The sequence below is a fragment of the Leptonychotes weddellii genome, chromosome 7 (genome assembly GCF_054177405.1).
Source record: "Leptonychotes weddellii isolate Sample4059 chromosome 7, ASM5417740v2, whole genome shotgun sequence".
NCBI lineage: Eukaryota > Metazoa > Chordata > Mammalia > Carnivora > Phocidae > Leptonychotes > Leptonychotes weddellii.
In genome coordinates this window covers 106,044,806-106,059,234 of record NC_138375.1, presented here as the reverse complement: position 1 = coordinate 106,059,234, position 14,429 = coordinate 106,044,806, and the positions used below count along the sequence as shown (strand labels likewise).

Here is a 14,429-nt window from a genome sequence, read left to right as displayed (position 1 = left end):
ACCTGAGCTGAAGGCAGACGCTTAACGACTGAGCCACCCAGGCGCCCCTGTCCTGTAGAGTTTTTACTGTCTGTATTTGCAGATCGTATCCAAGGGGAATAATATATACTCTGTATTTCCTGTAAATAGGTAGAGAGAATGATTTTTAAATATAGTCTAAACAAATGAATCTTGTTTTAACCAGTGCCATATGGTTGCCATATTGTGGCTACCGTTTCATGTTGCCTGAGTTTTACTAAATTGTTATCATCTGTTCCATTCACTGACTTCTGTTTGTTAAGTGAGCTTCTCCATTAGGTGGGCATTTGTTCAGCTCTTGCAAATGACTTTATTTCACCTTTCTCTAGTAGAGGCTATGTATTTGTTTTGAGATTAACTTTTTTTTAAAATTTTTTATTGTTAATCACCATACATTACATCATTAGTTTTTGATGTTGAGATTAACTTTTTTAAAAAAATAATAAAATCACAGATTTCTGGTCAGTCTTAACTGTTAGGCTTTAAAAGAAGATAGTATTTCCATGAATTCCAATACCATTTTCTGTAAATCTTGTAAAATGTGTAGTTTTGTGGCACTTATTAATTTCACCATTTATTCTTGAAACCTTTTCTATGAAATAAATCTACAGTTCTCAAATGATGAGTATATTTTATAATTAGGAAAACATAAACCCATTTTACTATATGATACTTAGAGATAAAGACTTGCTCTTTCTATGATTTCATTATAAGGGATGAATTGCTGTTTTGCTCCTGCACTGCTCTTCTTACCTTAAATTAACATTTGGGGCGCCTGGGTGGTGCAGTCCGTTGAGGGTCCGACTCTTGGTTTTGGCTCAGTCGTGATCTCAGGGTTGTGAGATGGAGCCCTGTGTCAGGCTCCATGCTCATCTCTGGAGTCTGCTTGAGATTCTCTCCCTCTGCACTTCCTGTTCTCGTGTGTTCTCTCTCTCTCTCTCAAATAAATAAATCTTAAAAAAAAGAGAAATTAACATTTAAAAATTAGTGTACTACTGTTAAAGTAATTTCAGCATCTTTTTTACTCCTCTCTCTTGTCTAACTTTTTTGGATATAATTTGACTTCAGTATTTCATTGTATTTGTGCCCTTTCTTATACTAGAAAGATTATCAGATAGATGTGATCGTAATTAATAGAAGGACTGATCTTGTTCCTATTGAATGCTTTCATATAGGTATTTCAGGAGCCAGCAGAGGAAGAACGAGATGGTAGAAAAAAGAAGTATCCTAGTCCCCAGAAGACTCGCTCAGAATCTAGTGAACGAAGGTGTGTGTTTATATTTAATTAGGGAGACACTGATAACTCGCTTTTTAGTTACCATAAGGGCATTAATGGGATTTTTAACATATGTACCGACGCCTCTCTCTAAACTGATAAAGAGGTTATCTTCCTTCCCTCCGTTCTGTATTTTTTGTCTTTGTCATACTTTCTCTTCCTTTTATAAACAGTCATCATTATGTGCTTTCCCCAAGAGCACGGGTGGGAGTAGTCTCCTTAGAGGATATTAATGAATGAAATGTTCCATTTGGTTAGGGGTGCTCACTATTAAAATCATCCATAGTATTTTATACTATAAATAGTTAGTTTATATGTTGATTCATCAGCCTGCCATTAAAAAATTAGTCTTTTGTTTAGGAAAACTGTGTTTCTGCCTTTTTTTCTTTTCTAGTTTTGAATTTCCATTTTTCCCCTGCCCCTCCCCATACTTTGGTTTCATCTCTTTTTTTCATTTCTCCCCACCCAGTGTAATTGAGGGAATGTTTTTTCTTTTTATATAATGGATCAGAGGAATTATGTTGTGGTTTTATGGCTTTCTGAAAAAGCACAGAGATTATGAATTTTGATGAATCAGGGTATTTCATACTCCTGATTTGTTTGCATACTTGGTTTCTATAGTGTACATATGGCTTTTATATCGGTGTATTATAGGACACGTGAGAAAAAAAGAGAAGATGGCAAATGGAGAGACTATGACCGGTACTATGAGCGGAATGAACTGTACCGTGAGAAATACGACTGGAGAAGAGGCAGGAGTAAGAGTCGGAGTAAGAGCCGAGGCCTGAGTCGAAGCCGAAGCCGAAGTAGAGGGCGCAGCAAAGACCGGGATCCAAATAGGAATGTTGGTGAGTAGATGAAGCTTCCTCCTAAAAAGTCTGTATTGCTTATCTTCCTCTGTCATAGGGTATTAGAACTCCCCTTAAACGCACATATACCTTTAACATGTCTGAGCAACATAAAATCTAGAATTGTCTCAGAAACCTAATGCTAATTTTGTTACAAAGACAGGGCTCTCTTGTAAGGATGGAGTCAAAGGAGTTGGACTAAAAAGCTGTTTGTAAGGATATCATAGTACATGTCTGGACTTAAAGTCATTTTGTATAATTGAAAGTAATGTCTTTTTTTTTTAAATTTTATTTTATTATGTTAATCACCATACATTATATTATTAGTTTTTGATGTAGAGTTCCATGATTCATTGTTTGCGTATAACACCCAGTGCTGCATTCAATACGTGCCCTTCTTAATACCCATCACCAGGCTAACCCATCCCCCACCCCCGTCTTTTAACCAACAAAGCTATCATTGAAGGAAGAGGACTACCTGTTCTATCCCTCACCCCGTCACTAAAAACCATTGTTTTGCTTTAAGGTTGTCTAGAGTTTATAAAATTAAAAAGAAAAAAAGATAAGTGGATAACTGGGATCCCAACCACTGATCTCTCGGGATATCAGTTTGGAAGTCAGTTCTTAGATACCTTTCTTATTAAATATCAGGCTTTCTTCATTATGTATTGATGTTGGTGTTATAAAAGATGATTTTATACAAATTACTGGTCAAGATATGTCACGTTTTTGATGTTCCTGGTTTTAGGATATGTTAATAATGAGAGCACTTTGAAATATGGACAGCTCAGTGAGTTTACTGCAATATACTCTTCTTACCTGTTTCGTGAGAAAATAAACATTGTTAAGAACATAAATGTCTAATCTTGTTTCTTGTTTTTATTTTGTCTCTGAAGCAGAGCACAGGGAAAGATCAAAGTTTAAGAGTGAAAGGAATGACTTGGAGAGTTCCTATGTGCCTGTGTCTGCACCACCTCCGAGCTCTTCTGAGCAGTACTCCTCTGGGGCGCAGTCTATTCCCAGCACTGTTACTGTGATCGCACCTGCGCACCACTCTGAAAACACAACAGAGAGTTGGTCTAATTACTATAACAATCATAGCTCTTCCAATTCTTTTGGTCGAAACCCACCACCAAAGAGGCGATGCAGAGATTATGATGGTAAAAATTCTCTTTTATATTGTACTCAAAAGTACTAGTAAAGCAGATGTTGCTAATATTGCTAGTGTATGCAGAACTTATGATGGCAAAAATTCTCTTGATCTATCTTGTACCCAAAAGTACTAGTAAAGCAATGTTGTTAATATTGCATATCCTTTCATTATAGTCCAGATTTTGTTAAAAGGGATGAATGAGGAGGAAAGCCTCTTTTGGCATATGGTTATTTACTTTCTTGATTTAATAGTTTGGCTCTGGTTAAGAAAATGTTCAAATTGTGTAGTGTTTGGTGCTGGGAATTTGTTAAGCATTATAACCTACTTAAAATTTTAATTTGCTGACTTTCCACTTGAATGAACCTGTGTGTGTGTGTGTGTGTGTGTGTGTATTTTAATTTTTTATTATGGAAATATTTAAATATTAATAAAAGTTGGCAAAACAATATAATTAACCCTAGTGTATCCATGATCTCACATCAATAGGAGGTCATGGGCAAATTTGTTTTCGTCAGTACTTCTCTCCTGCTTCTCCCAGACCTGTATCATTTGAAGCAAATAGCAGACATTGTAATGTTTTTTCTATAAATATAGAATATATATTTTTACATTTTATTTTTAAGTAGGAAATACAATCAGATCATAACTCAAGCATTATCTCATTCTCACCCTGGTCTCCTGGCCACAGAGTTCTCATTCCCAAGGCCAATTTAATGTCATTAATTTCTTGTCTATCTTTCCAAACATAGTCTATTTATATGTACATAAACAGATACATATAGTCTCCTCTATTTTCTCTTCTGCATAAACGCTAGTACACTCTTCATACTCTTCTGCATGTTTTTTTCACTTAGTGGTATTTTATGGCAGTTATCCTATATTAATACATTAGGGCTTCCTTAATATCTTTTTTAGGTTTCTAAGTATTCTATATGTAGAAAAATATGTATGTAGAAAAATATGTTTAACTTAATTCTTTATTGTGCTTTTGGGGTGTTTCTAATATTTTGTTGTTATAAACAGTGCTGCTGTGAATAACCTAGTAAATAATGCCCACTTGAATATTTTCTTTTTTTTTTTTTTTTTGGAATTTTATTTTTAAGTAATCTCTATACCCAATTTGGGGCTTCAACTTAAAACCCCGAGAGTTGGTGGTACCCATTCCACCAACTGAGCCAACCAGGGCCCTTTCCCACTTGAATGTTTTGTTTTATTTTATTTATTTTTTAAGGGGGGAGGGGCAGAGGGAGATGGGCATGGAGTCTGACCCGGGGCTCAATATCACAACCCTGAGATCATGACTGGAGCCGAAATCAAGAGTTGGATGCTTGGGGCGCCTGAGTAGTGCAGTCGGTTAAGTGCTCGACTCTTGGTTTTGTGGTCTCAGGGTTGTGGGATCGAGTCTTGCGTCAGGCTTCATGCTCAATGTGGAGTCTGCTTGGGATTCTCTCTCCTTCTCCCTCTGCCCCTTGCCCCTGCTCATGTTCTCTCTCAAATAAATAAATAAATCCAAAAAAAAAAAAAAAAAAGTTGGATGCTTAACCCACAGAGCCACCCAGCTGACCCCCCACTTAAGTACTTTAAACTAGTTTCAAATTGCAGATATAGCAAGAATGTAGAATTTAGAATAATACCATGAAAATAGATAATTGAAATTAGATTGTCCAGTTAAGTCCTTACCCCCATACCCTGCCTTTGCTAAAATGAATCTGAATTTTTTTTTTTATTTCCTTAAAGTAATCTCTACAACCAATGTAGGGCTTGAACTCATGACCTCAAGATCAAGGGTTGCATGTTCTACTGACTGAGCCAGCTAGGCACCCTGAATCTGAATTTTTATTAGGAAACTGTAATGGCAAATCGGTTCATCTAAAGTGGCTAGTAGCCTGTTTTGGACCCTGTTACTTGCTACCTCAACAAAGCATAGTCTCATAGAAAGTAGAGAGTACATCTATCAGGCCTTACCTCCGGCATATGTGATGATTAACAGAATAACACTAAGGCTTTTAAATTCCTTAGAGAAAAATTACTTTGTAAATCAGATTGGTAGGCTTTTCAGGGCCTTGTTTTATTTGTTTTCTGAACTCTAAGATCATAATAAGATTCTTCTTATATTCTTACAGAAAGAGGATTTTGTGTACTTGGTGACCTTTGTCAGTTTGATCACGGAAATGATCCCCTGGTTGTTGATGAAGTTGCTCTGCCAAGCATGATTCCTTTCCCTCCACCTCCTCCTGGGCTTCCTCCTCCACCACCTCCTGGAATGTTAATGCCTCCGATGCCAGGCCCAGGCCCAGGCCCAGGCCCTGGCCCAGGCCCAGGCCCAGGTCCAGGTCCAGGTCCTGGCCACAGTATGAGACTTCCTGTCCCCCAGGGACATGGCCAGCCTCCGCCTTCTGTTGTGCTTCCCATACCAAGTAAGTACATGTTCATTAAGTATTTTGTCCTTTAGCAAAGAATTGTATTTAGAAGAACCTATCTCTTCACTAACTTGATACTAGATTTAAAGTTTTTGAAAGAGTAGAATTTAGAATATATTCCTATAATTAAAATGTTATTCTTTATTCTATCCATTGTTGTATTAGATTATTTATAGTACCTTCAAAAAATCTTGGGTGTCAAAATCTTGCTAGTTGACAACATCTTAAGATCCAGTTGTTTTGAAGATGTCAGAAAAAAGAACATGCCAGTAGTTTAATGAAATTTCCTAGTCTTTAAAGAAAATCTCTTTCGGGGCGCCTGGATGGCTCACTCAGTTAAGCCTCCGACTCTTGATTTCGGCTCAGGTCATGATGTCAGGGTCATGAAATTGAGCCCTGCAGTGGGCTCCAAACTCAGCGGGGAATCTGCTTGAAATTTTCTCTTTGCTCCTTCCCCCACTCATGCGCTGCTCTCCCTCTTTCTCTCTCTTTCAAATAAATAAATCTTATGACAGTACATAATGGTACACATATTATTCTACTTCTGTGTGTATTTGAAAATTTCCGAAATAAAAGACTTTAAAAATTATTTTAATACTCTTGAAGAACTTATAAAAAGATTTTATTTATTTGAGAGAGAGGGAGAGCAGATGTCCCTAAACTTTTTATTTTTGGAATTGTTATAGACTCATAAGAAGTTGGCAAAAATGGTTTAGCACGAACCCATGTACCTATCACCTAGCATTCCTGCATTAATATTCTTTATAGAATACATTAAAGTTGATAAAGGTTTGGAGACATTGGATACATTAGGTTCTTTTTTAATTTTTTTTATTTATTTGAGAGAGCGAGCAAGCGCACAAGCCAGGGGACAGGCAGAGGGACAAGCAGACTCCCCTCTGGGCAGGGAGCCCGATGCAGGGCTTGATCCCAGGACCCTGAGATAGTGACCTGAGCCGAAGGCAGACGCTTAACTGACTGAGCCACTCAGGCACCTGATACATAGATTTAACATTGTCATGTAAATGATAAAATTGTGAAGCTCAACTAGAGATTTTATTCCCCAGATAAAAAAGCATCTTATTATATAGAAATTCTCACAATTAAAGATGTGGTATGTGGGAATATTTCTGTTTAAAAGTGAAACCCAAGAATGTCATTTTCCCCTAACATTTTGCTATGAAAAATTTCAAGCAAACTGAAAAGTTGAAATAATTGTACACTGAACACCCATATACTCACCATCTAGGTTCTGTGATTAATATTTTACTATATTTGTATTATCACATATCTTTCTCTCTCTCCCATTATTATTTTTGATGCATTTCCTAGTATGTTGCAGACATCAGTACATTTAAACATGTTCCTAATGTTGTAGAACTTAAGAGTTCTATAGAACTCTACCATTATCCCAGGGGCACCTGGGTGGCTCAATCTTAAGCGTCTGACTCTTGATTTTGGGTCAGGTCATGATCTCAGGGTGCTGGGATGGAGCTCTGCATTGGGCTTTGTGCTCAGTGCGGAGTCTGCTTCATGATTCTTTTTTCCTCTCCCTCTGCCCCTCCCCCTGCTCAAGTTTTCTCTCTCTCTCAAATAAATCAATAAATCTTTTTTTTAAAAAAGGAGCTTACCATTATCCCAGAAAGATTATTCAAGTGCTTTCTCAGCCATTTTTCACTCCCACTCCCCAGAGGTAACTGTCCTTTTTTTTCACCCTAGAATTGTTTTGTCTGTTCTAGAACTAAAATGTCATCTTAATTAATTATGCAACTTACAGTACTGAAGCCTGCATTTATCAAATTCCTTAATTCTGTTCTGTGCCAAAGTAGGTACTTTAATTATGACTATCCAAATTAGTTTTAGTATAGTGAGTATTTTTATTAGTTAGGAAACATTAATGCTCTACCTTTCTTCTTCTTCTTTTTTTTTAATTCTTAGGACCACCCATAACACAGTCAAGCTTGATAAACAACCGTGACCAGCCTGGGACAAGTGCAGTGCCCAATCTTGCACCAGTGGGAGCAAGACTACCTCCTCCTTTACCCCAGAACCTCCTTTATACAGTATCAGAACGTAAGTAAATATTGCTTGACTTAAAATTGCTAGGGTATAGAAAAGCTAGTTTCAGTGTCATACTTTTAAAAAATACAATTTTTCTTCTTATGGACTGTACCATATAAAAATTATATTTGTATTCACAAGGCAATTTACTGTGTGATTATACTGTATGGCTGTATTTTATCTTGTGTGCTAATGGAAGAACAGGGCAAGGCCTTCTGCTATAAAGGAAGTAGCAACATTTAGTATCTTCTGAAGGACATGTATTTTGAAGCTTTAGTCTCTTATTCTAAAGGAAATTTATTTTGAAGCGTCTGTTCAAAAATTGTTCCTCTGATTGAATTTCAAAAACATAAGGCTTATCTTTTAAGAGTATACAAAAGGTCGGATAAAATACGCCGAATAATTATTTAACTTGTATGTTGGAGTGATGATAGAGAGCATCATTTAACTGTAATATTTAGTGGCAATGCTATTTATAACATTTGTGTTTAACTATAATAATTTGTTCTTAAATCTTGGTTCTCTCTGATTTCTTAGGTATTTTTGTCGTTTTTTTTAGTTTATTTAAAGCTTTTTAAAATATTCCTTTCTCCAGAAAAAAAAATAAGGTAATTGGTTGTTAAAAATGTCAGATTATGGGGTGCCTGGGTGGCTCAGTCATTAAGCGTCTGCCTTTGGCTCAGGTCATGATCCCAGGCTCCTGGGATCAAGCCCCGCATTGGGCTCCCTGCTACGCGGGAAGCCTGCTTCTCCCTCTCCCACTCCCCCTGCTTGTGTTCCCTCTCTCGCTGTGTCTCTGTCAAATAAGTAAAATCTTTAAAAAAAAAAAAAAAAACATTGTGAGATTTTTTTTTTTTTTAGGATTTTATTTATTTGAGAAAGTGAGAGAGAATGAGGGGAAGAAGGGTCAGAGGGAGAAGCAGATTCCCCGCTGAGCAGGGAGCGCAATGTGGGACTTGAGTCTGGGATCATGACCTGAGCTGAAAGCAGACATTTAACCCACTGAGCCACTCAGGTGCCCTGAGATTTTTTTTATTTACAGAGCTATGTAGCTTTATGAATAAATTCATCTTTTGTGCAGTGTATTTATCGTAAACATTTCTTCATCTTTATCATGTCATGGTAAGGCAATTCAGCAATATAATAAAGCCCAGGTTTAAATCCTGGTTCCATTACTTAACTGTCATTGTGATCGTAGGCAAGTTACTTCATTGAATCTCAGTTTTCTCTTCTGTAAAATGGGAATAATAATAACGTTACTCACCTCAAAAGCATATTTGAGGAATAAATGCATTAATACATCTATCTGGAATAGAACTTGTCATCTAGTAAGCTAAATATAAAGATTAGTTTTTATAATACTATGGTTACTATTGTCTCCTTAAATTGCAACTTTGCTGAAATCAAACATAATTATCTTCTCTTGAAGTGTCTACCTCCACTATCCCTGTGTGTCTTTATAAATTGAAATAACACCATCTAATCACCTAGAATTGAAACCTTGACATGATTGACTCATTGCTTTGCTTTATTTATATCTAGTTAATCAAAAAATCCTTTCTCTTTTTCTTTGAAATATCCCTTTCTATTCCTGCTGTGGCTTCTGCCCTCATCCACACTTGAATCACCTCACATTTGGGTTATTGCTATAATCTTCTTGACTCCATTATATTTCACTCCCCCTCAGTCACACCATATAATGTTGCTAAGCTAATTTTCCTGAGAAAGTGAATCAGAACAGTACCTCATGAGAACTCTGCAGTGTCCACAATTTTCCCCTAAATTACATATATATGTTTTTTTATAAGTAGTCTCCCTGCCCAGCGTGGAGCCCAACACAGGGCTTGAACTCAAGACCATGAGATCCAGACCTGGGCTGAGATAAAGAGTCTGAAGCTCAGCCACAGAGCTACCCAGGTGCCCCTCCTCCCAGACTACCGATGAACCCCTCCCTATAGTTTCTCTTTCTATAATACACCCTGCCCTTCTTGGTAATCTTTTTTCACTATACTCCCACATGTATCTTCTCTGGTTAGGCCAATTATACCTTGTCTGTGCCTCCATTGTGACTCAACTTTATTTTTTTTTTTTAAAGATTTTACTTATTTGACAGACAGCGAGAGAGAGAGCACAAGCAGGGGGAGTGGGAGAGGGAGAAGCAGGCTTCCCACTGAGCAGGGAGCCTGATGCGGGGCTCGATCCCAGGACCCTGGGATCATGACCTGAACCGAAGGCAGACGCTTAACCGACTGAGCCACCCAGGTGCCCTGTGACTCAACTTTCTTTTCCTGTCTTCACTCCTAGTAATCTGCTCTCTCTTCTCTTCTTTCAAAGCCTAAACCTTCTAAGTACATGGGGAACATTATTGCTCTGTTGTAAACTCCTACAGGACCAAAAAGCATTTATTACATAATGACATATAATTGTACACAGGCCCACTGTTAGATTTCTTTCATGTATGTTAATTTTATGTTCAGCTGAGCCTCAGAACAGAAACCACATCTTAGTATCTCACAGTCTTCTAACTACTATAGTGTCTTTTTATAGCGCATGTTTGTTTTACTGCTTCTCTCATTTTTTAGAGAAATTTTAAATGTAAACGTAAAGAAGATAGTATAATGCGTTCTCATATACTTATTACTCAGCTTCAAGATTTATCAATCCTGTATCATTTATTCTCCCCAGTTCATCTCTTAACATTATTTCTTAATGCCTTTGGACTTGTAAGTACAAAAAATGGATTATTTATCTGAGAGTTTGTTGCAGATGGCACATTTTCTTACTGTTAAATTTAGCATTGTGACTCACGATAAAAATTCTGTTTTGAATTGTTTAAGAAGTCTGGCAATTACCATTTATTTTACTATTGTTAAATTTAACATCGTGACTCACCCTGTAAAAATTCCGTTTTGATTTTAATTTATAAAAATCTGGCAGTTACCATTATGACTTAGCTTCATATTCATTAATGGAGCAAGTATTTATTGAATGCCTTCTATGTGCCAGGCATTGTGCTACATGCTTGAGAGCCAACATGAAAAAAGGTAAACTTCATGTTACTTAAACACCATTTTTCTCTTTTTAAAAGCAAAAATATTTTGTGTAAAGGCCTTTTAAAACATATAAGTTCCAAACTTCTGTTTCAGATGCTGGTAACATTTTTAAGAAAATTTGGGGGAGCATTGCAGTTAGCAACTTTTTATTTGCCACGTTGTAGAATTGTATGTGAAAATATCTAGGATCATTTCAATTTAAAAAATAAATTTTTACATTAAAATACAGGCTAAAAGACTATCCTTTTACCTTTGGTTTTCTGAAATGCTAATTACATTTTTTCCTTCTTTTTTGTCTCAGACCAGTAAAAGGTGATAACATCCTTTTGGCATTTGTGAATTACTGCTTTAGGGTATAGTCTCATATATTGCATCAGCGGTTTAAAGAGATTTAGTTGGTTGGCAACTGAATGTTTTGAAAGTTACAGAATTATTTGTATCAGACAATTTAAAACTTTGTACTATGCAAACTACTCTCTTCCTTATTTATTTTAAAGATTTATTTATTTTAGAGCAAGAGAGTGCACCCACGTGAGTGGGAGGGGGGGCAAAGGGAGAGGGAAAGAATCTCAAGGAGACTCCCCGCTGAGCTTGAAGGCTGATATGGGGCTTGATCTCATGACGCATGAAATAAGTACCTGAGCTGAAATCAAGAGTCAGACCCTTAACCGACTGAGCCACCCAGGAGCCCCTCTCTTCCTTTTTTAAAAGTTAAATTTTGGTTCTAAAATTTATAGAGAAATTTGAAAACGTAGGAGATAGTTTCTGATCTCAGTGTAAACAGTACAACATTTTTTTTTGGTGTGATGTAGTTTGTTATACATTTTTTTGTATCTTTCTATTCACCTGATTTAAAAAGGTTTTTTAAATTTCATTCTAGGCAGGTAAGTTAAATCTTTCAAATTGTTCAGATATACTTTCCTCAATAGTATGATCAGTAATTTCCAAAAAAATTAGAACTTCACTTCAAATGAAGTGTAAAAAACTATGTTTACAATGTATTAGCTCTCAAAGTTTAATAAGTTGGGAAAGTTTAAATTACGGATATTTTATTGTCAAAATTATCTTTAAAATTCATTACATAGAAAATATTTATAAGTGGGATAGAGTGTATCAGATGGTATTTAGTTATGAAAATTTTGTCAGTAGAGACCTGGAATATACAGAGAAAAATGAAATCTGGATTTTTAGAGATAAAAATAGGAGTCTGCTCAATGCTAGGTACTGGGAATATACAGATGAATAAGAGATGATTCTTCTAAGAAGCAAAAAATTTAATAGTGGAAAAGAAATGTTTTTTAAAAAAACATTTATATTTTGCTGTTATGACTGGATGAACAGTATATTTTGCTGTTATGACTGGATGAACAGAGTGGCTCAGAAATAGAGGTGACAAAGGAACTAATTCTGTCAAAAAAACTGTCATTTGGCTGTGGTTATTACTTGTTTTGGAAAAGGCCAATTGAATATTAACAGAAGAAAAGAAATTATCCACATCATATAACTGGGCAGGATATCAGTGGCTCATGGGAATGGTATTTAAAAGGTGATGTCAAATGGATATAGTTTAGAAAAAACTCTGAAATTTTGTTGTTTCTTGAATTAAAAATGTCACAGATATCTGAAAAGGACTTAAATAATAGATGTAATTGAAATTTTATGGAAAGAGAGCAATATCGTAACACCTATTAAAATCAACTGTTTCCTCTGAAGTACTTAAAATATTTTACCCAAATTTGAATTAACCAACTCACTGTATACATTTTTGGTTTTCACAGTACCATTTTCAAGTATATTCTCTATTTTCCCTTAAATTCAACCAGTTTTTTAAGTTTATTTGAAGAAGGCATAGTAGGAATATTTTATGATTGCTAAGCTCACTCTAATGAGTTTCTGAAAAAGTAATAGTAGAATATAATATTCTGTATTCTACAAATTGATTTTTAGGTTGAAGGAAGTTGTAGTCTTCAAATGAATTTATGTAAATTATCTATCTTTCTGAAAATATATTTCCTCTTATCAATATGTAAAGTTAGTGAAACACTATACTCCTATTAAACTTGAAATTCCTTGTTTAATTCTGTGGAACATTTCTCAGTGCAGAATCATGGATTTTGATGTCTAGAGAAGTGTATCGATATCCAGTAGAGTCACTGAATATTGTTGGGGTTTCTCTCCCCTTGTGTTTTACTTTGGTTTGTCTTATATTCAATATCTTACTGCCCATTTCAACATACAGTTTCATCCAAAATACTTGTTATTGGGATACTTTTAATAAATAAGCTTTCATCCTTTCGTTAAGTGACTATTGAGTTCCTACTACACACGTTTAGGCCTTGGAGCTTCAGATGGTGTGCCAGGTACCTTGGATTCTAATACAGAAGATACATGATAATTATGACCAATAATTGGAAGGTGTAGCTTTTTTGTTTCCTAATTGAGCTTTTAGTTTAAAACTTAAGATTTTTTTCCTGGGAATACTCTAAATGACAAAATCAGGAAATTACAGAGTAGCTAAAATTTCAGTTTGCCTAAAGACTGTCTTTACCCGGCTAGAGTTAGCATTAAGAATGTGAAAATTTTGCTCTCAGGCATGTAACATATATGAAAAACTTAAGATAGGAGCACGAACTTGGGATGTTTGTAGTTTGGAATTATCTGGTCACTCTCTATGCCCATCAGAACTAAACTGAATGAATATAAATTGTGACCAGCTCACCTTCACCATTATTGTAACCTATTTGATTTAAGAAAAACTTAATTTGGAAAATTCAAATATACACAAAAGGAAAACAAATACTGCAGGAATCTTCAGGTACTCAGAGGCTTCAACACTCCTCAACATACATGGTTAATCTTACTTCATCTATAACTCACCACTGACTTGATTATTTTAGAACCACCCCCAAACATAACATTTCATCAGTAAGAACTTAAGTATGTATCTCTAAAAGATAAGGATTAAACACACACTATCACAATACTTTATCACACTCCCAAAATATTTACTGTTGTCAAATATCCAATCAGTGTTCATATTTCCAAATTGTATCATAGGTGTCCTTTCACAGCTGGTTATTTGAAGCTGCATCCAACCAAGGTTATATATTACATTAAGAAGAGACCTTTCTTAAGTCTTTAAATCTGTAACTATTTCCCTTACCTCTTTTTTGGTTTTTCCTTGGTTTTTGGTTTTTCCTTGACATTTATTTAAGAAACAGATCATTGTCCTGAAGAATTTTTTCACATTCTGATCTTGGCATATTGCTTCCGCTTGTGTCATTTAACACATTCTTCAGTCCTCTATATTTCCTGTAAATTGGGGGCTAAATTTGGAGACTTTAGTTTCAGGTTGGTGTGGTTGTTTGTTTGTTTGGTCATGAATATTTTATTGATGTACTTTCTACTGCAGTATTTCATGATGTACATAATGTTGGGTTTTTTCCTTTGTTGTAAACATTGATCAGTGTGTACAGTTGTTTTCATTCTGTACATCCATTTTAAAAGTTTCTCATGGTTTCAGCAGCCATTTGTGATCACTGCTTAGATCTGTTGTTTCATTAGGGGTTATAAAAGTGTGATTCTAATTCTGTAATTTCT

General features: G+C 35.6%; 1 protein-coding gene across 4 annotated transcripts in view; it reads left to right on the top strand.

Annotated features, from left to right (window-relative positions):
- Nucleotides 1-14,429, top strand: part of RBM27 (RNA binding motif protein 27) — a 73,806-nt gene that overhangs the window by 18,545 nt on the left and 40,832 nt on the right. For 2 of the 4 annotated variants that reach the window (XM_031027995.2, XM_006733184.3), the window contains exons 4-8: nucleotides 1,194-1,285; nucleotides 1,949-2,142; nucleotides 3,042-3,302; nucleotides 5,419-5,712; nucleotides 7,654-7,788. In XM_031027995.2, the coding sequence (XP_030883855.1) occupies nucleotides 1,194-1,285; nucleotides 1,949-2,142; nucleotides 3,042-3,302; nucleotides 5,419-5,712; nucleotides 7,654-7,788 (976 nt within the window). Of the gene's footprint in view, nucleotides 1-1,193; nucleotides 1,286-1,948; nucleotides 2,143-3,038; nucleotides 3,303-5,418; nucleotides 5,713-7,653; nucleotides 7,789-14,429 lie in introns of all 4 variants that reach the window. The other 2 variants (XM_031027994.2, XM_006733183.3) reach the window with 1 other exon arrangement.